Source organism: Brachypodium distachyon, chromosome 2 (assembly GCF_000005505.3).
Source record: "Brachypodium distachyon strain Bd21 chromosome 2, Brachypodium_distachyon_v3.0, whole genome shotgun sequence".
Taxonomy (NCBI): Eukaryota; Viridiplantae; Streptophyta; class Magnoliopsida; order Poales; family Poaceae; genus Brachypodium; species Brachypodium distachyon.
Window position 1 is genome coordinate 34,337,776 of NC_016132.3, and position 20,710 is coordinate 34,358,485.

The window sequence follows — 20,710 nt, forward strand, 5'->3', positions numbered from 1 at the left end:
GATTCCCTACGAGGTCTTGTTTGGTTCTACCCATTCCGGTGGGGAATGATCCGGAATGACAGGAAATGCAGTTTATTTTCCATCGAGCCTTCCTAATCTATCTATCAAACAAGGTCTCCAACAGATTAAATCACCTTGCACTGTTCCCGCCATATGGTTAAATAGCAAAGTACGCGAATCCAATTATAACATGGACTAAAAAGTACAAACGTTTACAGTACAGATGAATTCATTGCGTTGCACATTTTCCATTCTCAGAGCAACTAAAATGTTGTACTGTTATTTGCTCAATTTTTTTTCTTGTTGTACTAGTATGTTCCAAAAAGATTGATCACAATGAAGGCGGCATCATCAAGCATGAAAGGCAGGCACTAGGTAGCCAGCAACCTACCCCTGGGGGCTCCATGTCCACATTGCTGCCATGCATTTCTGCAGGTTGCTTTGCCCCATATGAGGGGCATCAAGTAGTTGAAGAAACAGCAGGGAAAGACACTGAAGTTATTGCTCTTGGAGGACCAGCCCATCATGTGTCGAAGAAGAACGACACATGCATGGACCCATGCATTGGCTTCAGAATTCACTCCCCATGTAGCACTAGCAGTAGCAGTCAAATATATGAGCTGGAAAATTCAGCTTGTTGGCAAATGCAATCTTAGCTACATAATGGTAAAGTTGTACTAATTATGCTTCGAGAGCACTTAATTTTCGCTGACAATTGAAATGTTGTAGTTTAGGGAAATAATTAGTTTAGTAACATTGCAAATATGTGGCGGAAAATAAATCAGGAATAGCATAAAATGTGATGCCATTTCTGGAGGGAAGACAGCAGAGAAGGCCCTACTGAATATACTAAATAAATACAAAAACAAAACATCAGTTGCACGTCAGCATTATTTCCCTATTTGTGCTGATAGTTTTGAGGTCCAGTACTCATTAGTTTCAGTTCAATTTTATTTGCAGCTCTAGACCAATGTGGCAATGTGCAAGTCAGAAAATTAGGTGGATACTTGTAGTTTGTTGCACACTTATTTATTTATTTTGGACAAGGGGTTGCCCACCCATTTCCAATATCAGAAACCATCAGACCACTACAGAGGTTCGAAAGAGAAAAGCAAAGAAAAGAAGGTTCAAAAGAGGATTGCAGATCAAATCAGGCTTTGCACTCACAGCCGCTTCCTGCAAGTCCCCGAACTTATGGGCAAAACAAACGGTAGCTACCCAGTCAGCAAACAGAGCCAACAACAAACTACAGCCATTTAGACAGATACTCTGCAAGGACGAGCAAAAGACTGGTCAGCATCGAATCAGCTCTGTTGCCGGACGCCACCCTCCTGTCTCTGCAAACGCTTCATTTGCTGCCTGGGCTGGTAGTTTGAATCCCCACTTATTATTATGCAGTTTGATGCATATAACAATCAATCAATCTGCTAAAAAGTGCACATTTAGAGCTCAAGACAGATAAACACTGCCCTTGGTCATAAGGAGAGTTGCTCTTTGTAGGTAGCTTTCTAATCAGAAATTAATTAAGCTTCAGATTTAGGTCACCTTAGCATGCCAGTGCAAGTTGAGTTTTTTCCTTTAGTGAGAGACATATTTACAGTACATCAATTGGGACTTCTCATCATCATGTGCCTCAGCTCTGAAGTCTGACCCTGTCAAATGAATTAGGTATGTTGCATGTGTAATCCTGGGTTGTAAATTATTCTGCCTCTGTACCTAATCCTTAGAAGGGTCATTACAGAACATAACAAAGACATGTGCAGCAACTTGACAATTTTGCTTTCCCCTTTTTCTCTTGTCCATTTCGAAGATAAGTGATCGTAGCTAAATGGAAGTCAAAAACACTGTGCCTTTTGTATTTTTGCTACAAAAGAACTGATAATGAAGTTCAGAGCAGAGAGATTAAAGCTCAGGCTTACCGGAAAACTGCACAAAACGACATTGATCAGCAACCGATGTGTGTGTGCTAACTGCAGCCCAGTGCCTAATCTCTAATATTCTGATGGGCACCCTGTAGCTGCAAGGTTGTTTCAGTCCATGGAGTTGTTGTTTTCAGACTTTGCATGCCATGCAGTTCTGCAAGTACCATGCTGACAGGGATTATTCAGCTGCACCCTATTCCTCTGGGAAGTAAATTATTTGTTTGTTTTTGCTTAACAATGTAGTGCTGTAATCTGCAGCTTAATGAAAATTAATCTTTACTGCCTCTGAAAAAAAAAACTCTATCCTGTCAAAACACAGACAATTCAGTCCTTGTGTCTTATATTGAACCAAAAATTCAGTCCATGCCTCTATGTTATGTGGTGCCCAAAAGATTAGCATTCATCTATAGCTAATTCTGGTAGGATCAAATCAAGCAGGTGCCAACAGAACCTGATGCAATCTTGCCACCACATGTCTCTTTCCCATGAAAAAAGAGAGAATTTAATCTTTGCTTATGTTTTCTTATGAACAGGTGAATTGGATGGTTGTATCGTGTTTTGCAGTGCAGGTCACCATCCTAGCTAGTAGTTACCTGCAAAATTTGTTGATCAGATACCAGAGCATGTGTTACTTTCAGGGACCAAGAGTTGGGTTACGGAACAACCATTTGTGGTTTGCAATTGACAACACAGTAAGAGCTAGCCACTGACAAATTTCTTTTCATAAATAAAGCAAAAATGGGGAGATTGTCGCAACATTGCAACCTGTTGATCCCCTTGCCTGAGGCTAAACTCACAACAAGGAATCCTTCTGTAAAGCAATGGTATATACGTACCCATCTTTTTGCGCAGGACATAAGGACAAACAATGTGAAATGTGACACCTGAACTGCCTGAAGGTCTACTTCACTAGCAGAAATTGACACCTTTTTTTCATGTCAGAAGATCGTCCCAAAGGACATATGTATTGATCTAGAGATAACGATGTGATTCGAAGGATTCTTAGTTAAACCCAGACAACTTTTTTGCTAGACTTGTGGAAGGGCATATGTGGAAGCATGCACGAAAGCCGGAGTTCTTCAACTCTTCTTGCGTAGTTTATGACTCATTCGGTTCTGAACCTGCGCCTAGAGTGCTCTTTCAAAAACAAACAAAGTAAATCCAAAGTCCAAAGTGGACCGCATTTATAAGGGATGATTGTGTTTATAGTTAATGTGGATTTTCGAGGCACTTTAGACATGCCACCCTTTAGAGACTAGACTCGGCAAACCAATTTCTTTTTCGAGTCAACTAGATCTGGAAAAGGAAATGCAAGAGGAAGAAGAAAGGGGAGGCAAGGAATGAGCATATGCATGATCATATCCTGACCAACCTTCTTGACTAGCTAGCCAGGATCAGTAGCAATAGCATCCCCAGATCGACCCCAGATGCACATGCTAGTGCTATCATGACATACTTGTCTGTCTCTTGCTATACACACTCACTCTCTGTAGATCGATCGATCTGCCACTCTCTCTGGCTGACTCACAGTGAAGACCAGTGAACACCCAAAACCATGTGCTGGTCTGCTGGGTATCTGGTGTCGGTGACGACCGTAGATTAATCATGAGCCACGTTCATGAATACGTATGCTCGCGCTTCTGATCAAGGTTCATGCCACCGAGTTCATAGACGCACGTGCGTGCGTCCTTTGCACAGTATGTCCAGTTCTCCACTCTTGATCACTTTATTTATTCAACAATCTCTGCTCCGAAAAAAAAGGTAATGTTTTTGGCTCTCCACAATATTCGATGTACAGCTTAAATTTTTATATAATTGTGTAAGTAAATGGTATAATTGTGTAAGTATTTAGCAACGAACGGTTTTCCAGTTGGTGCATTTTTTGTGAGTAGGCAAATCATTTTTATATAAAAAAATTGATGATTGAAATGTTTACGATTTTTTCTGAGTTGTTTGATTTATGGAACGAATCCTATAGGATTGCTTTCAAGGATTTATTTGCAGTATGTTTTATAGGAAAAATTTCATAAACTTCAATCTCTAAAAAAATTATCTGTTTTCTCAATCAAACAAATTTAGTGCAAATAAAATTTATAGGAAACAAGTGGGCATGACATATCTTCTTAGTTTTACATGTTGTATTTTTCTAGATTAAATATACTTACTCCCTCTGATCCATAAAAAGTATCATCCACTTAGTACAAAATTTGTACTAACTTAGTACAAAATGGGCGACACTTTTTATGAATAGGAGGAAGTACTAAAATTCCTAATTATTCAACATTTAGACTGTTGAAATCCTTAGTAATTTTTCCTATGTGGCTAGTTTGATTTGTAGAATTGAATCTTACAGCACGTTTGACTCCCATCATTAATTTGGCTCTAGAATTCTAAATTCATTTTAAATTTCAAGAATCAACTTGTTTGGCTGGCACGAAATTGGGTACACGAGTTCAATATGGAACTCCATAGAATCACATCTATACCTAACCTTTTTTTTTGCGAGGAAAAGGATGTTATGTTAATCAAAGAACAACAGGGGCACTCGGTGTCAAGCATGGCCAACAGCTCGTTAGGACCCGAGCCCAACCAAACAACAGTCCTCTCGTCTCTGTTAGCAAAATTGGTAAGAGTGTGCGACTAGCAAGATTTTGAGATCCTATTAAAATTCCTCTCTAAAAGACATCATTTTTTGGATTTGTTTGTCACTCTACAAATCCACGTGGCAGACAAACCTGATTTCTTAATACGGAATTCAAATTCAACTAAATGAAATTCTATTAAACTTTTGATTTCATTTCTACCAAATAAAATGAAATGAAGGGGGTACCAAACGGCTGTTATATGAATCTTAGTTCATTTGCACTAAGTTTGATAGGAAACTTTCTATACATTTCAATTTCTTCAAAAGATCTCTTTATTTTTCATGTGGTTTAATCAAACAAATATTGCTGCAGACAAAATCCTATAGGAAACAAGTGGGCATGACACGACAATTAACCCCTGTATTATTTCTAATCCTGTGAAGAATCACGAAGTCCTCAAAATCTTCGTTCAAGGGTAAAAATACCTTAATTAATCTAACTTCATTTTTTTTCGTGCCCCTCTCTCTCTCCATCCATATATTGTAAGTCAGATTTTACGTGACGAATCTAGTGGCGTCAAAATCATCCGCACTTAACCAATCTAGCTATTTTTTTAGTTAGTCATCAAAAATAAAAATGTTTGATCGTAAATTTTGTGAAACGTCATCTTGAAAGTTGAAATGAAGGACAGAACGGTGTAAGCCTAGTGGACTAAACTGGGTGTCCAAGAGCAGAGGTGCAATTTGTCTGAATCCACTACACCTGCGTTAATTCCCGTAATTCAGTACTCTCACTAATCCATAAAAAGTGTCGGTCATTTAGTACAAAATTTGTACTAACTAGCGACACATTTTATGAATGAGAAGAAGTATTAATTAATTCTTTGAGACGAACTACGAAGCTACGACAGAGGAACGGATAGAAAGCTAGGGAGGACGTATGTACGCACGCACGCATGACGTGTATACAGTGTACGTACGCGTATGTACGGCCTGTACCTAATACGTAGTGTCACTTGCCGGCGCCTATTGGCCGATGCAGAGACAGAGATCGATACGCCGCATGTGAGAGCTAGCTAGCTAACTCCACTTCCCTTTCTTCCGTTCCCGTTGCAAATCATTGCCCAATCCTAGCCGTCCACTGCAGAAGTCACCGTGGAAAGATCGGTCGGTGTGCTCTTTGTCCTATAGAATCATCCATCTGTCGACAGATTGTTGTTTTGTGCCGTACATATCTCTCTCTCTCTCAAAAAGGTGTTTTCCTATTGATACAAACTTCTTGGCACACCGAAGCTTTCTGTGGAATACCTATTTTATCATTTGGCTTATATTTTTCCTAATACATGTTTTAGTCGGCAACCGCAGCCTAATATACACTTGATCTGAATATTGGCACAAGTAAGCTAGAAACATGATGGGCCACATTAACACTTCCGGCCCATAGCTCATACTTTGCGTGATTTTGTGATGCCTTCTGGCCCAAATCGTAACCGTGAGCTAGCATCGTTAGTTTACACCAGTTAAGGCCCACCAAGGGTATCTTTCTTCCGTCTGTTCATGGCAAATGGTGATCCAAAATAAATCGAATCATAGTTTGAATGTGTATGGAGTAAACAGGCGCACAAGAGCAGATCAGAGCCTGTGATCTAAATTCTACTCCCTTCGTCCCATCAAATGTCGTTGCAATTATATACAGACGTATCTACACAAAGCTGCGGCATTTAATATGATAAGGAGAGTAGATTTGAGAGCTGCACGCGTGAAAACCAAGGCAAGATTAGCACTCTTGTGTTTAATACCAGGGGTCCAGGGCCTATATAGGAGTATATCTGTAGAGAAAATTAACTGTGGTCAAAGAACAGCGCAGCGACGTCGTAGGCACGATGTGCGGGTCAAACGAGGATGGATGGATCGGCGTGCCAAGCATCTCCTTGCAAGCGACGCAACTGCATGCATGCACAGTAAGTGTCACTGTTGCTAGCTAACTAACCCCTAGCCAGCACAGGCGCTAATTGATTAATTATGTGAGGTTACTTTCAACACCAAAAGAAAGCAGTAACATGTTTTGTATGTAGTTCATCATTCTCCGTTTCAAAATATTGACATATCTGAAAACAATATTTTGAACAGATCACATAAATACTCACTCTGTCCCAGTTAAATAAATGACGTGGATTTGTATAGAGTCTTATGCAAATCCACGTCACTTATTTCAGGATGAAAGGAGTTTTTGTTTTCATGGAGGACTATGTGCTCCCCGGCTTGGTTTTCACTAGATATAATTAGCTTCATTACACATTGTAACACACTTATGTAAATGTTATAGATCATTGGTCCTAGGCGTCTATATAGTATTCTAGTCATAATTCATACAAAATTTTCATAAACATATCCATTTTCGGGGGTAATGTCATGCTATAGTATTGTAGGCTATAGATCTCTTTTTCTCTTGCAGACCGGCCAGAAAAAAATTATCAACTTATTGTTGAAGGGGGGCAACACTATGATCTGGTCATTTGTAAACAATGTGATTGTGTGTGTCACCCCTTTGTTTTATTTTAATGGACTACATTGGAAATGCTAATGTCAAGTTCATAGTTTAGTGCAGCTGAGTACATACTGATCGATGTGAAATTGTTATATAAATCCTACTCTGACGGGGAGACAAGATAAGCTATTTTCTTCTAGATGGGATCTTAGATGTGCACAAGCAGCATGCCAATATGCCTTGTACAGCTAATTGCAAGAAGGAAAACAAAACGAACACCACATATGTAGACCTAGTTAGAATTTAGAAAGAGCTATAATCAAAGTAAGCTAGCTGGACCAGCTTCAGCCCTTGAAATGTGCCTCATGTTGGGGAGAGTATTTAGGGTCTTGTTCCTTGGAAACATTTGTAAAAAAGGAAGAAAGCCACGATGCACAATTCCATATTTATTACTCCCTCCTTTTCTAAATATAAAAAATTCTACCTTCAAATTCTTTAAAGTATATAAGTTTTACAGATAGCTGGCAGGGCGTCTAGTATATCTTTTATATTCATATAGGTGAAATAATGGAGAATTCAAAGAAATATTTTGGTGCATAAGTTAGTGGATGTTCTTAACTATGCAATATGCAAGTTTGTTATTATGAAAACAATTTAACATGTACTCACCCATTTTCTCCACCATCGATGCATTTTCTAAAGCCACGTCCAATTTCTCATGAGATCAGTGATCACACTTCCAAGATCTATATATAAGCAATTCTAACCTGAAAGGGTACAGTACCAAAGAGTTATTATACACTCAGAAGATTCCGTTCATTCCATATGCACACACCTACAAGTTAATTAGCCTTGTCTCAGAAAACAAGAATTAGCCGCCTGATTAAACTAGGTTACAGGAAGTCAACACACACCATGCTACCATCCAAATGGTGCAAACACAACACATCTAGACACATCTTGTAGTACAATCTCTTTCACGGCAGTAGACAATAAAAAAAACTCAACATCTTTCTCTCATAATTAAGCGGCACATACACACAACCTAGGCTGCAATACACCTTTTCCAAAGCACCTCACCTCCATCCCTGTCCCCCTCCTCTCTCCCCTTCCCTCTCTGGCCTTCATGCCCATTGCAAGGTATACTCAAATTAATCCCAAACTAGTATTTAGCAAAATAGCTAGCTACAGTCAGAAGAAACATATCCATTTAGCTATCCCTCTCTAGCCACAATCGATCCTTTGCACAATTAGCTTGTAGTTTGTTGTGTTCATGGTGCATGGTTAAGTGTGGCAATGGAACTAAAACCCTAACCATGGTGATCTCTCATGCTACACAGTGACTGGCAGGAGCATGAGCTAGGAAAGAAGATCAAGCGGGAGTCGGCTGCGGCAGCGGAGGCTGACCGGATGATGGCGGCGCGGAGGAGCAGCAGCAGCCAGCTGCCGGCAGCGGCAGCGGCGGGCGCAGGGCCAGGATCGGCGCCCTTCAACACGATGACGCCGTGCGCGGCGTGCAAGCTGCTCCGGAGGCGGTGCGCCCAGGAGTGCCCCTTCTCGCCCTTCTTCTCTCCGCTGGAGCCGCACAAGTTCGCCTCCGTGCACAAGGTCTTCGGCGCCAGCAACGTCTCCAAGATGCTCCTGGTATATCTTAATCTAATCTCGTCAGGGCTAGCTAGCTCTTTGACTAATTTCTACCTAGCTCTTTTTCTTTACTTCCCAAGCTTTTGAGGTCGAGGGGTGAAATTTATTTTGAGCATTTAATTTTCATGAGATTTAGCTTGTGAAGATCTCACATCTAGAGTAAGAACAGTTCAGTGGTTAACGTGGTATATTTTAGAACCATAATTGGTTTATTAATTAGCACGAATTTGCTTTCCGTGGCACTTTCACAATCGAATCAAGGCATGCATTGCATGTTCTTGAAGATACAAAACCATCAATACCCTTGGTTTTCAGCCTCGACTCCTCTCCTCCATTCTATTTGGAGCTCAGTCGCGCGCTAGAGATTTGTGTTTAACTTGAGTCCCATTCATTGGATCTTCTATTTTAAAAAAATGTTAGAAGCTACAATTTTTTTCCTCACAAAATCCAAATTGAAGCCTCTCGTCATGTCACAACAAGTATTTATGCATCATCCATGACCTTTTCGACATTTTCCTTTTTTTAAACAAGAGATTCATCGATGGCCTGTAAAAGAAAAGGAATAATCCCTTTTATGACATGAATGGAATTATATCGATCACTCGGATGGCCTATATAAATCGAGTGCTAATGTCCTACTCGATCTTAGGGAGCAAGTGTTCAGTAGTTGTTGGACCAGGAGAAGGAGCGGGGCGGGGGAGGAGGAAGAAGGGGAGAGGAGAAAGAGATCGACAGTTCGACAGCCAACACCCTCATTGGCTAACCTGGGGACAGATCTAGCCAGGATTTAGCTACAGAGGTGGCGTACATGGAGTATTCAAGATTAATTGGAGGAGCCGAAGTAGGCACAAAAACTAGCAAATTCATATGTAATTAATTTTACTATTAGATACTACTAAATCTGCTATTAGAACAAAATTGTTAGGGCAGGCCAAACCCCTGCTTCGTGCAAGCTTATTAGAATGATGCCATGCCTTACTTACGCCGAGGTGCGTCTGTGGAGTGGGAGGAAGAATGGAAAGGGAAGGCCATGCGGTATGGTAGGGGCAAGCCAAGGCAGCAGCCACGACACATTCGTGCTTGATCACTTGCTTCCAATTCCATAATTAACCATCAATTCATCAGCTCAAAACCCATGAAAATCAATGTAATCGCAACCCAGTTTATATGCAACCAACAAATGAAATTTGATGCATTTCCGGTGGATGATGCAAATGAATGCAGGAGGTGCACGAGAGCCAGCGCGGGGACGCGGCCAACAGCCTGGTGTACGAGGCGAATCTGCGGCTCAGGGACCCGGTCTACGGCTGCATGGGCGCCATCCTCACGCTCCAGCAGCAGGTGCACGCCCTCGAGGCCGACCTCGCCGCACTCCGCGCCCAGATCCAGCTCCACCACCACAAGCAGCAGCAACACACCCAGAGCAGCCTCCGCCCTCCTCCTCCGGCTACCGCCGGCAACAACGTGCCCAGCAACGTGCTCCCCTCGTCGCACGCCTCCCAGCTCCTCGCAGCCGCCGCCGCCGCCTCGACCGCCGGACCAGCAAGGGCGGCGCAGGCCGCGGCGGCGATGGGGCCTGCTGCTTCCGCTTCGTCCTCCACGACGGTGTACGCCGCGGCGTCCAGCTCCACGGACTACAGCTCCATAACCCACGAGAATGTTCCCTATTTCGGTTGATGCTGCTTTAAGTTGTAGTGTAGTGTAATGTGACTGTTGTTGTTTCTTGGATGTAATTTTGTCTTGTTTTTACTACCTTAGACCTTGTGGAAATGCTGAAATAAACGGTTTTGCTAGTTCTGAGTTGGTCCTGGAACTTTTCATGAATTGCACTCTTTGAAGGTGTGACTTGGAGTTAGAAATGACAGATGGTTCATGGTTGGATGTTGATTCAGAGACATGCAAACCTGCAAACATTCATGTTCAAATTCATTCTTGTTGTGGAAAACACCAAAAAGAGCACAGCAGTATTACTACTACCTCCATTTCGGTTTATAGGTCCTTCACGAACCCCTAGGTAGGCCAATGATTCAACTTATGTTACATAAGTTTGAACTCATAATAATTACTTCCTCCGTTTCATAATTTTTGTCGAAATCTTACATGTATCTAGACACCTTTTAGGAATAGATACATCCATTTTTGGACAAATTTGAGACAAGAATTATGAAACGGAGGGAGTATATCATAAGAAAAAAATAAAAACATTTGAAGTTTCAAATGATATAAATTTTTGTGAGTTTAAACTTATGTTACATGACTTAAATCGTCAACCTAGACCTAGGGGTACGTGCAGGGCCTACAAACCGAAACGGAGGTAGTACCTATTACTGCCTCTGTCCTAAATATAAGGAGTCATAATTTTATCTTCGACCAAGTTTATACAAAAAATCTACCGAGATTTATGATATCAAATGAGTATACTATGAAAAACTTATTTTGAGTTCAAAATGTCTAGATCTTTCTATGAACTCGATAAAGTTTGAATAAGTTTGACTTAGGACAATTTAGGAACACAGGACAATTTAGGAACACAGGTAGTAGTAAATATCTGTAGTACAAATAGATCCTAAGATGTTTCTTTTTTCGAAATTCATGAGTTTCAGACAGGAGTTGAACATGTATAGTGGAGTAGTACTAGAATACAAGGCTTTGGAACTCAAGTCAGGCTTCCAAACATGCATAGTAGTAAACAATTCATTGAGAAGGTTGGGAACACGTGCACATGATACTCCATATGAGGTGTGTTTGTTTGACTGCATTTGGATCTCTGCATATGCATGGGACTCCTCTCACATGTCTGTCTGTGCACATTTCATTTTATATCGTTCTCGTTATACCATGTACTAATTCCGCCCATATTAGGTGGGACAATTTTGTCTAGACATGCATATAGCTACACACTAAAACGTGTCTAGATGGAGTACATATCGTATGTAGATAAAACTGAGACACTTATTATGAGACAGAAGAAGTACTAGCATAGGACACAACACAGATATGATTGTTTAACTAAACTTCCATCGCCCTATACATTCCTATATTTATATGAAGAAAAACCAATAGCAAACATGCATGAATGAGTGGCACAGTTCATGTGAAGCATTTATCTTTGACAGCAGCAAATTGTTTCACTGCATCCAAACTAGCACATAATTTTCGATGATAAACAACCCTAGAAGTAATCAGGCAAACGTATTGTGAAAAAATCATGCTGAGCGAAATCCAGCCCATATTTTTGTAAAAATAAGAATCAAGCTATTATTTCCATAGATCTATATAGTTTTGCCTATACTAGAGGTCAAAGTTTCAACATGTTGACCACACATGTCTGACAGTAGTGGACAGAGAGAGAGCATAATTTACAACATGAAAGAAAACAATGTTTCACATTTGAGAACTATGAATGGCCACAGTTAATCAGGGCGCATCTTGCGTTAGTGCGACCTACCTCTAGCTGATTTTAGCCTCTAAGCCCAGCTGCAGCTGCTTTTCTGAACGTCACACCGGAGTGCCAAACGAGTCACGCTTCTGAACAGTTCGGTTTAGATATTACATAAGGATGGCTTGGTCATTCAGATTTTGTGAATGTGCAAAGAGCTTTCCAGATTGGAACCAACATTTTGACAGGAGGACGGAATTTCTGCAAGTTAAGCTTCATTAGATTACTGACATTTTGTCGGATCAATTAAGGGATAAATGTAGAACATGTTAGGTTTACCTGGAAAACCAGCTTGAGTTCATCTTCATCGCGCAGAAGCAATGCCAAGCTCCAGTAACATGTCACTGGTGTCACACATTCATTCAGCAACGGCTTCAGAATTTTGCCAATGGGTATGAAACGGCGATCAACTCTTCCACTAAGAACCATAAACAAAAATTCAACAAAAGAAACCAACAGCCAGAAACAAAGCTTCCAGTAGCCAACTATATCCTAAGCAAGAAGATAAGTTGCAGAAAACATATTCCTCTGAATCAGAACACTTGAGCAATGTTGTCTATGATTTTGCAACACACTGAAGCACATGCAACAATGAAATGATTGAGCTCACTTCAGTCTTGAACCTTTCTGACTTGTGAGAGTAAAGATACAAAGTACTTCAAGCCAAGCAAGGATTTCATACCGCACAAACAATATATGGTAAGTTTTTAACTCTCAACTCTTTACAAGTTTTAACACAAACATCGGCAGTCTTAAGGGAATTGTTGGCTAACAACATCATGCCTGGCTCTATCCACACTATTCTGCTAGGTAAGCCGGTTGACTCCGAAGATAATATTTGGGTCAGTTGACGGTTGAATGCTTGGTGGTGAATGCATTATTCAACAGCTAAAGTTAGAACGAAAATTTTCAGCTCCCTAGCACCAGGTAGGCCGTTATCAGGTGCGTCCTTCTGGCCGTTATCACGTGCTTTGAAGTTTGTTCAGATTGGAATTGAATGTATATGCTTTGAAATTTGACCGGTTGAAATATCCCCAGCAAGGGGATTTGGACATTTGGTATTTGGAGATGGACCATTTCAATTGCAAATATGTGTCAGTTTAAAAACCCAGTGTTTTCGCCCATGAAATTCGACTGGTACATGACCGATTACTTGGACCAACCATCTGAAACTTGGACCAAAAGTTGCTGTGACTTGGATTTAATGCAGTCACATAGTGGGCCATATTCATTGAATAGAGGGAATACATCTAAAGCACTAAAAGACCTTCACTTGCATAAGAAAAGCAGTAGGCCCATAATAGCAGTGCGGTCAGATAATCCACGTTCCCGATACCGAGCTGCCTATAGCTTGGGACCTACAATGAATATTCGCTGAAGTTATATATTTCGACTATCAAAATTGTTCATCCTACACCCAGTATTAACTATTAAGATAACCTACTATTATCCACCAATGATCTAGTTGTCACTTGTCAGTGGAAATCTTCTATACCTAAATAGGGGATCCCCACTACCCTATTTTCCTGGCCTCTCAAGCAGCCACGTCAGTATCATTCACTCAGCCTGATTTTGCAGAGCGAGCTCGGCCTTATTAATCACCACAGACGCGAGGTGGTACTAATGGAACGACTGACTGTCGCTGCTTCCGCTCGGTAAGACCACTGCATCTACCAATTGACTGGAGCTCCAAAACCCAGTAAGGAGATAGCAGCCTGCGAGCTTGAATGGCCCATATAGATGAAGGGCTTCTCTTAGGAGTTTAACATACACTTAGCAGACACACACCATATACTGAGCTGGGCTGGCCACGAGCCCACGGTTGTTCTAGGTTCACTCTAGGCAAAAAAAAAATCAAGGGCAAAGCTGAATCAGATTGACATGGTGATCTCAATTAGAGGGTTTCCATTGCTTACCCTGCTCATTGTTCAATTTCGACGCACGTCGTCATGTTTCTTTCTCAATATACCATGCTCTATTGCTAATTCTGACATTTCAAGAGGTGTGATTATAAACTCAATATAATTATACAATCATTTTTTTCCTCAAAAAAAACACGCAATTATTTTCTGTGTTCTAATACAACGATTTTTTAAATTTATTTTTGTCAATGACAAGGCATTCAACTAGGTGGAACCTCATGCAATTTTTCAAAACTTGCTTGTGGAGCTATGTTGCACTGCAACTCTATTGTATCACATGTTCAGATTATGATATTCACGATACTCTTTAAAACAATTTGCATTTGTTCTAACTTTTCTCTTCAATAACATTTCAATATATTCCTGCAGCAACGCGCTGGGTATCATCTAGTATACAATAAGAACAAGCAACAGTAACAGCGTAATGTGAAGATGATTTCAGATCAGGATGCTGGTATACCTCCAAAGATGTATTTCTAGCTGAACCCCAAAAGATGGCATTATCACTATGGACTCTGCACGCAGTGAAACAGGGAAACCCAATAAGAAACACGCTGTTCGTACTTAATATTCATGTGTAAGTTTTCAGTATGGATTCGGTGCAATCTTAAGGTTTAAATTAACAACGAACAATGTCAATAATATGCAGAAAGCACATACAAAGATATATGTGATGAAGGATTCACCATTTCACCTTTCATAACAGGTTTGTACTGCAAACATTTGGCAACCAGAACTCCAAAGATAATACTCCACACCGAACCAAGGCATAACTTCTGCAATATTGATGCAGGTCAATACCAATATATGTACCAGTCAAGACAAATTAAACAAAAAAAGTCATGCCTTTCATCAGATATGATGCTATGGATCTAGGGGCTAAGCACATCATCAAAAGGATAGGAAACTATGCCATGATTATTATGTTTTAAGTATTATGGAAGAAACTGGTGAATTTCGTCAGTTTTACACCTACAAGTATAGAACATGAAATTTGTTACTGTTCTGAATAAGTAAATATGTGAACCTCTTTTCTTTTGCTAAAAGCATAATAGAAAATTAGACATATTCCAGCTTTTTACTATACAGTCTGATGAACCTAACCCTTAGACAAGCGACTAGGCAATATTAACAAGACTGATCTTAAAATATCAGAACATTTCATCATTAACGTAACCTCTTTCTAATATCTGGTAGTGATGTACAACAGAAGTGTACCTTTGCCAGCAATGATTGGCAGACAATTAAGAGGAGAAAAACGATGCCACTGTTCGAAAGCAGAACACGGGATCTACTCTTCTTAACAAAAATCTCATGGATATCAACTCCCTTGTACCAATGATGCTTGTAAGTATACTTGCCATTTCCACTGAATACTTCGCCTTTCTGTTCTTGGTCCATGGTCCGACTAGATGAACAACAAATGCTGCATTAGGCACCAAGGTAACTAAGAAGAAACCAGAAATCAGCCATGACTTGTGCTGAATTATTAACTGTGAAAAATCGTCTGTGCCAAGAAATATGAACCAGATTAACAAATATTTGGTCCATCCTGAAGACCACAAGCTATACTATTTTGCTTTGACCTGGTCCAAACTGGTTATTATTGCCAACCTGGCATAAAAAAAACTACTGCCAATTTACCTAATGTTGCGCGGAATTTATTATATTTCCCTTTTTTTGAAAAAGTTACCCCAGATAGGCATCCGATCAAAGACCAACCAAAATGCTCAATAATCTAAGGAATCCAGCAAATTTACCCATCATTTGAGAACAGAAACATCTTCACGTGAACGTAACAGTTCCTAGATCAGAAAGCAATTTAGAATGTGTGCTTCAGTCCCCATTCAAACAAGCATAGGTATCCCGAGCTACTAACACCTGAGCTCTGTGGTCAATCCAACACACCGGTGACGACATATTTGGAGTATGAGCTATGGGGATGCGTTGATGCCTATGTGGACAACCGAGACCCGAATTCCTGAGGACACGTTGGCACAGCCTAGCCGCACATCTTCATCACACGGATGCAGAGAGCACGGCCTCGCACCTTGCAGGCCAAGGGGTGCGGTGACACTGCCGCCACCGCTGGCAAGTGGTAACGGCAACGAGCAAGGTGAGTTACAGAGGTAGGCCCCATATTACTTGGCAATTGAACATATGCCCCACTTTAGTTCGGTATTGATCACATGCCCCACTTTTCTTCGACTTCTTGATGATTTGCGCTTTTCAATTACTAAATTCGTTTTCAATTGTTTGGACCAGTTATTTCTATGAATGACGCTCGTATGCATCAACTTCTCCTTGCCTGGTCCCCTTCTGTTCGTGTTTCTTCCTCGTCTAAGCTAGTTCGAGCGGCAGCAGCTCAGGAAGTCCGCGAGCTCGCAGCGGTCGCGGTGGCCCAGGAAGACACTTGTTCTTCCTTTCAACCTCCCTAGAACCCTAGCTCGCGGCGGCTCTAGAGCAGGACGTGCGGCATGTGTAGCTGGCGGACCTAGGATCTGAACGTGACTGAGGCTAAATTTCAATGGCCAAAAAGTTAACCCAAATGGACCATGCACACTTTGAGTGCTTCAACACACAGAAAAACATAGCAAAATATAAATTCTCTAGCATAAATGCATAATCAGGCTGCAAGTTGAGTACCTAAATGATGAACTTTGCTCAGTCTAGCCTATCACTGTTGATGACAAGAACCTGAACCTGCAACCTGAACCTGAAGCAGTATCTCTAATGTGTACATCTAGCTCTTCAGATGGTTTTCAAAGTCCATGATCTGGTTCAATGTCCTAATCACAGTATGGTCGTAATCCCAATAGGAGGAATACCTTGTTGGGTACCAGCGAACTGTTGGGTAATAAGATTGAATAAAATCAATTGATTGATGCTATCTATTGTTCAGTATATCACTATAGCAGCAGGAACCGTGGAGCAGGGAATTAAGCGAAAGGGAGAAACAAATCAATTAATCAACAATTACCTGGACACGGCAACGACGACGACAGCGGCAACCTGACGCGGTGGGAACTTCTCGGCGTGGAAGCGTGAGCGTCGGCGGCCGGCGCAATAGGGCGCGCTTCTCGTCGTGCCCGCGAGGCCTCGACCGTCCCCAGGTGACGGACTGCCGGTGGCCTTCGGCCGGTCGGCCGCAGTTGATGACGAGGGCGGTGAAGCAGGGGACTCAATCCCTAGCCGCCCTGCTAGCCATGGTGCGGCGGAAGCTGGCGGACTGCGGGCTGCGGCAGGAAGCGGCGCAGCAAATCGATGAGAGACGGCAGCGCAGGATGAGACGGTGCAAAGGTCACGTTTTGTTGGGCTGGCTGTTGGGCCACAACTAGGGCTAAAGGGCCGGACTAATGTATTGAGTCTTCCGAGTTTTTGGAGATTTTCCAATGAAAGTTACTTATACTAGTTGGCCACAACCAGGTCTACGGCCCAGTTGCCCTGGGTGCAGGTCCGCCCAAGAGCGAGCCAAGGTTCTGCCCCGTACACCCGTGGTCGTAGGACCCGACAATGGCCAACACACCAGCAGGAAAGCGAGAGAATATCAGGTTCAGGCTGTGGTCTCCGGGAGCAGACGACGGGTTTGCCGCCGGTGGTGGCCGGAGGAGAGGCGCCGCCGTCGTTGCCTTGCCTTGCAAAGTTGCAATAGAAGAAACGAGGAGGAGAGGAAAAGGGGGTGGAACTGTTTGTAGCAGGGGCAAAAACGCCATTCGCATTGCAATATTGAGCTCCAAATTGAAAAATAATTTTAATGGTTAAATACGGTAAAATGGATTCAAACTAAAATATTGCACTAGGAAAAAGGAGAAAAAAGATCCCTAAATCATTCCTACATATTTGAATACCAAAGTCGCGCCCACTAGAAAATCATCTCTATCAATAAAATCATCTAAACAAGCTTTCAGTTTTGCCAAAGAAATTCGTCTCTATCAATAAAAATGTTTATTTTTATACAAAAACTATACACTTTAAAATGCTAACCTGCGCAAAAAAAAATGTCCACCAGATACAAAAATTTTAATCATAAAAAATATATCTCATAGTTTAAGAGTTAATAAGAAAACAAGCAACTAAAAGAAAAAAGAAAAAAAAGTAAAACCGAAAAAATTAATATCTTATTGTGCCGGCCCACGTGGATAAATCCAGTAAGCATGAGCATGGGATAAAAACACACGCAGTAGGTTGTTCTAAAAAAAGTGTATAGTTTTACGGCTGGAAAATAATATTTCTTGTTTTTACTCTGTAGAGTCGTCTTTACTTTAGAAGTTTGGCGGGTAATCTGGATGCTATATGGTGGCAGACCAAGTTTTAGGAAATATATGTTGTATTTCCAAAATTACATGGCACTAGGGGCTCTGTAGTCTCTACTCTGATTCTCTGAACTCTGAATATGTTGATTTTTAACTAAAAATAAAAAGAAAAGAAAATGAAAGATGTATTTATTTCTTAGAAAAAAAATGAAGAAATCTTGTAAAGAAACTGTGGATAATTTTTATAAAATCTTGTATAACTACTCTTTTGTCGAAAATAATTACCCTAAGTACTCCTCCGACCCTAAATTCTGAGAAATCCACGACAAGAATTTAGGATCGGAGGGAGAATGTCATGGTGGTGTCACGACAGATGCCATAGGATGGCTTGTGTTGGGATCGATGGACGAAGGAGGAACCGGAGAAGGGAGGACGTGAAGAGAAACACGCACAAACACACAAGCACACACAGACTTACCCAGGTTCGGAGTCCTCTTGTAGAGGTAAGACTCATACTCCTGCTTTGTTGTATAAGCCGAGATAGCAAGATCTACAATGGTGTTCCTTGAGCAGTTTTCTTGAAGAAGAAGAAGAAGAAGGAGGAAGAAGGAGAAGGAAGAAGGAGGAGAAAAAGAAGAAGAAGAAGGAGAAGAAGAAGAAGGGGGGAAAACCCTAAATGTCTCAGTGAAGGATCCCTCTCCAGGGAGGGGTAGCGCTCCTACTTATGGACCGCACATATCACACTGACATGCGGGTGAAGGATTAACGTTATCTTCTATGGACCCCGCCGGGCACGCGCCTTGGTTTCCTCCGGGTGGCACTGCAGGGGACAAGACAACTTTACTTTTCCTGGCGTCCTGCAACAAGTACAGCAGCCACCTGCCGGCTTCCGTCACTGATTCTCTTTCGGTGCTTCTTTGCGCAGTCGCCTGGCACCGCAACATAAGCAACGACTGCGCCATGTGATGAGGATAAGACCGTTGAGACATCTCGGCGCTGGCCGAGATCAGAGTACTTGTCCTTATCATGCAATCACATAAGACAACATAGTCATGCCGGCATACACTTGGTATGCCGGCTTAGTATTAGCTTGGCTTAAGGATGTCGGCGTACATGCCCATGCCGGCTTTGCCTTCGTCATCTCGGCTAAAGTATGTCGTCATGACCCTACCCGAGGTCATCCCCCCGACACTAGTCTCCGAAGTTGTTGCGGTCCGATAGGGAAGAATGTCGGGCCACGACAGCTTCCCACAGACAAACCACCGAAGCTCATCAGGGCTTAGCCGAAAAGGATGCTGAGACAACCCCAATTTCTTCTTAGCCGAGATCAAGTTATTCCGACATACCGAGTCGGCGTGCTTATTCGGCTTTGAGCCGAGATTCTTTTCTCCTTCATGGCCGACAGTAGAAGGCTCGTTTCTGCCGACATTAGTGCCACCTGTCGCTTATACTCCATGCTCTGCTTAAATAATGGCAAGGTAAGACCCGAAGTACTGCCGGCGCGCCTTTTGAGGCGAGCGCGTCGTCTCATCGGACAGTAAAACCGACAGGCCATTAAGAGGGGAATATCGGTTCCCACGCGGATCTTTATCCTCCCGGATTTGACGGGATTTACTGCGCCACGCCACGCGGTAACCGAGCGCGTGCGCGTTAATGGAGTTGATTGCCCCCATGATCGTGCGCGGCCCTTCCGTTGGCCACAGGGATCGTGGGCGTGGAAGATCCGCGCCCCACTAGTGCGCTGCGGGTATAAATAGAGGGAGGGGGCGAGGGTGAAAACCTTTCGCACTCCCCCAACACTTTCGCTCTCTTCTGCTCTTCTCTGCTCCTCGCGTGCTCCGCCATTGCCGCTAGCTCCGAGATTTTCCGCCGACATGCTTCCTAGCTCCCAGCACTCGAGCTCGCCATCTCATCCTCGCGCGCGCTCGCTTAGCTCTCCGCCGCCGCTCTTCTGGCCCGTTCAAGCCTTGCGCCACCACCTCTTCGCCGTAAAGCCTAACCCTAGATCTAGTTTCCAACAATGGCCTCTTCGTCCCGCGCCGCCGCCGCTGTTGACCCTGCTGCTCAGCACACCGAGGAGGAGACGGGCTCGGGGCGAGCCGGCTGGGAAGGCTCCGACGTCTCGCCGGCGGACATCTAGTGGCTCCGCCGCTCCAGGCGGATCCCGGAGGATGTAGAGTGCCGGATCCCCGGCGATGAAATCGTGCCGACACCTAAACCTGATGAGCATGTCGTCTTCCTCGCTCACTTTGAACGCGGTTTTGCTCTCCCGGCCAGTGATTTTACTAGAAAGTTCTTAGATTTCTTTGCCTTCTGCCGCACCACCTTCCGGCAAACGCAATCCTTACTCTCTCGACGTTTGTCACTTGCTGTGAGGCCTATCTCGGCCTCTGGCCTTCCATCGACTTGTGGGCCAAATATTTCATGTTCCGGCCCCAAGTTCCTCCCGATAAAGATA

At 42.6% G+C, this 20,710-nt stretch overlaps 2 protein-coding genes across 5 annotated transcripts; one reads left to right on the plus strand and one right to left on the minus strand.

Moving 5' to 3' along the window:
* The first annotated feature begins 7,903 nt into the window (after positions 1 to 7,903).
* On the plus strand, positions 7,904 to 10,462 carry LOC100835831 (LOB domain-containing protein 15). The gene is made up of 3 exons (XM_003566455.4): positions 7,904 to 8,134; positions 8,335 to 8,638; positions 9,863 to 10,462. Exons 1-3 carry the CDS (start codon positions 8,121 to 8,123, stop codon positions 10,313 to 10,315), a joined length of 771 nt encoding a protein of 256 aa, XP_003566503.2. The 5' UTR covers positions 7,904 to 8,120; the 3' UTR covers positions 10,316 to 10,462.
* A 1,388-nt stretch (positions 10,463 to 11,850) lies between these two features.
* LOC100827065 lies at positions 11,851 to 17,284 on the minus strand. 4 transcript variants are annotated; one of them, XM_010233366.3, is made up of 7 exons: positions 16,980 to 17,121; positions 16,646 to 16,846; positions 15,218 to 15,407; positions 14,694 to 14,775; positions 14,460 to 14,514; positions 12,357 to 12,495; positions 11,851 to 12,278 (listed from the first exon to the last, which is right to left on the minus strand). In XM_010233366.3, exons 3-7 carry the CDS (start codon positions 15,398 to 15,400, stop codon positions 12,207 to 12,209), a joined length of 531 nt encoding a protein of 176 aa, XP_010231668.1. In that variant the 5' UTR covers positions 15,401 to 15,407; positions 16,646 to 16,846; positions 16,980 to 17,121; the 3' UTR covers positions 11,851 to 12,206. The 4 variants fall into 4 exon arrangements, with proteins under 4 accessions (XP_010231668.1, XP_014753746.1, XP_003568851.1 ...); XM_014898260.2 differs by lacking the exon at positions 16,646 to 16,846 and having other exon boundaries at positions 15,218 to 15,425; positions 16,980 to 17,284; XM_003568803.4 differs by lacking the exon at positions 16,646 to 16,846 and having other exon boundaries at positions 16,980 to 17,114.
* Positions 17,285 to 20,710: the final 3,426 nt, after the last annotated feature.

Coding starts and splice junctions, on each gene's coding strand:
- LOC100835831 (XM_003566455.4), top strand. Junction 8,639..9,862: donor ACGTCTCCAAGATGCTCCTG/GTATATCTTAAT, acceptor AAATGAATGCAG/GAGGTGCACGAGAGCCAGCG.
- LOC100827065 (XM_014898260.2), bottom strand. CDS start 15,400: ATGGACCAAGAACAGAAAGGCGAAGTATTCAGTGGAAATGGCAAGTAT. Junction 14,515..14,693: donor GTACAAACCTGTTATGAAAG/GTGAAATGGTGA, acceptor CACTGCGTGCAG/AGTCCATAGTGATAATGCCA. Junction 12,279..12,356: donor AACTCAAGCTGGTTTTCCAG/GTAAACCTAACA, acceptor CTTAACTTGCAG/AAATTCCGTCCTCCTGTCAA.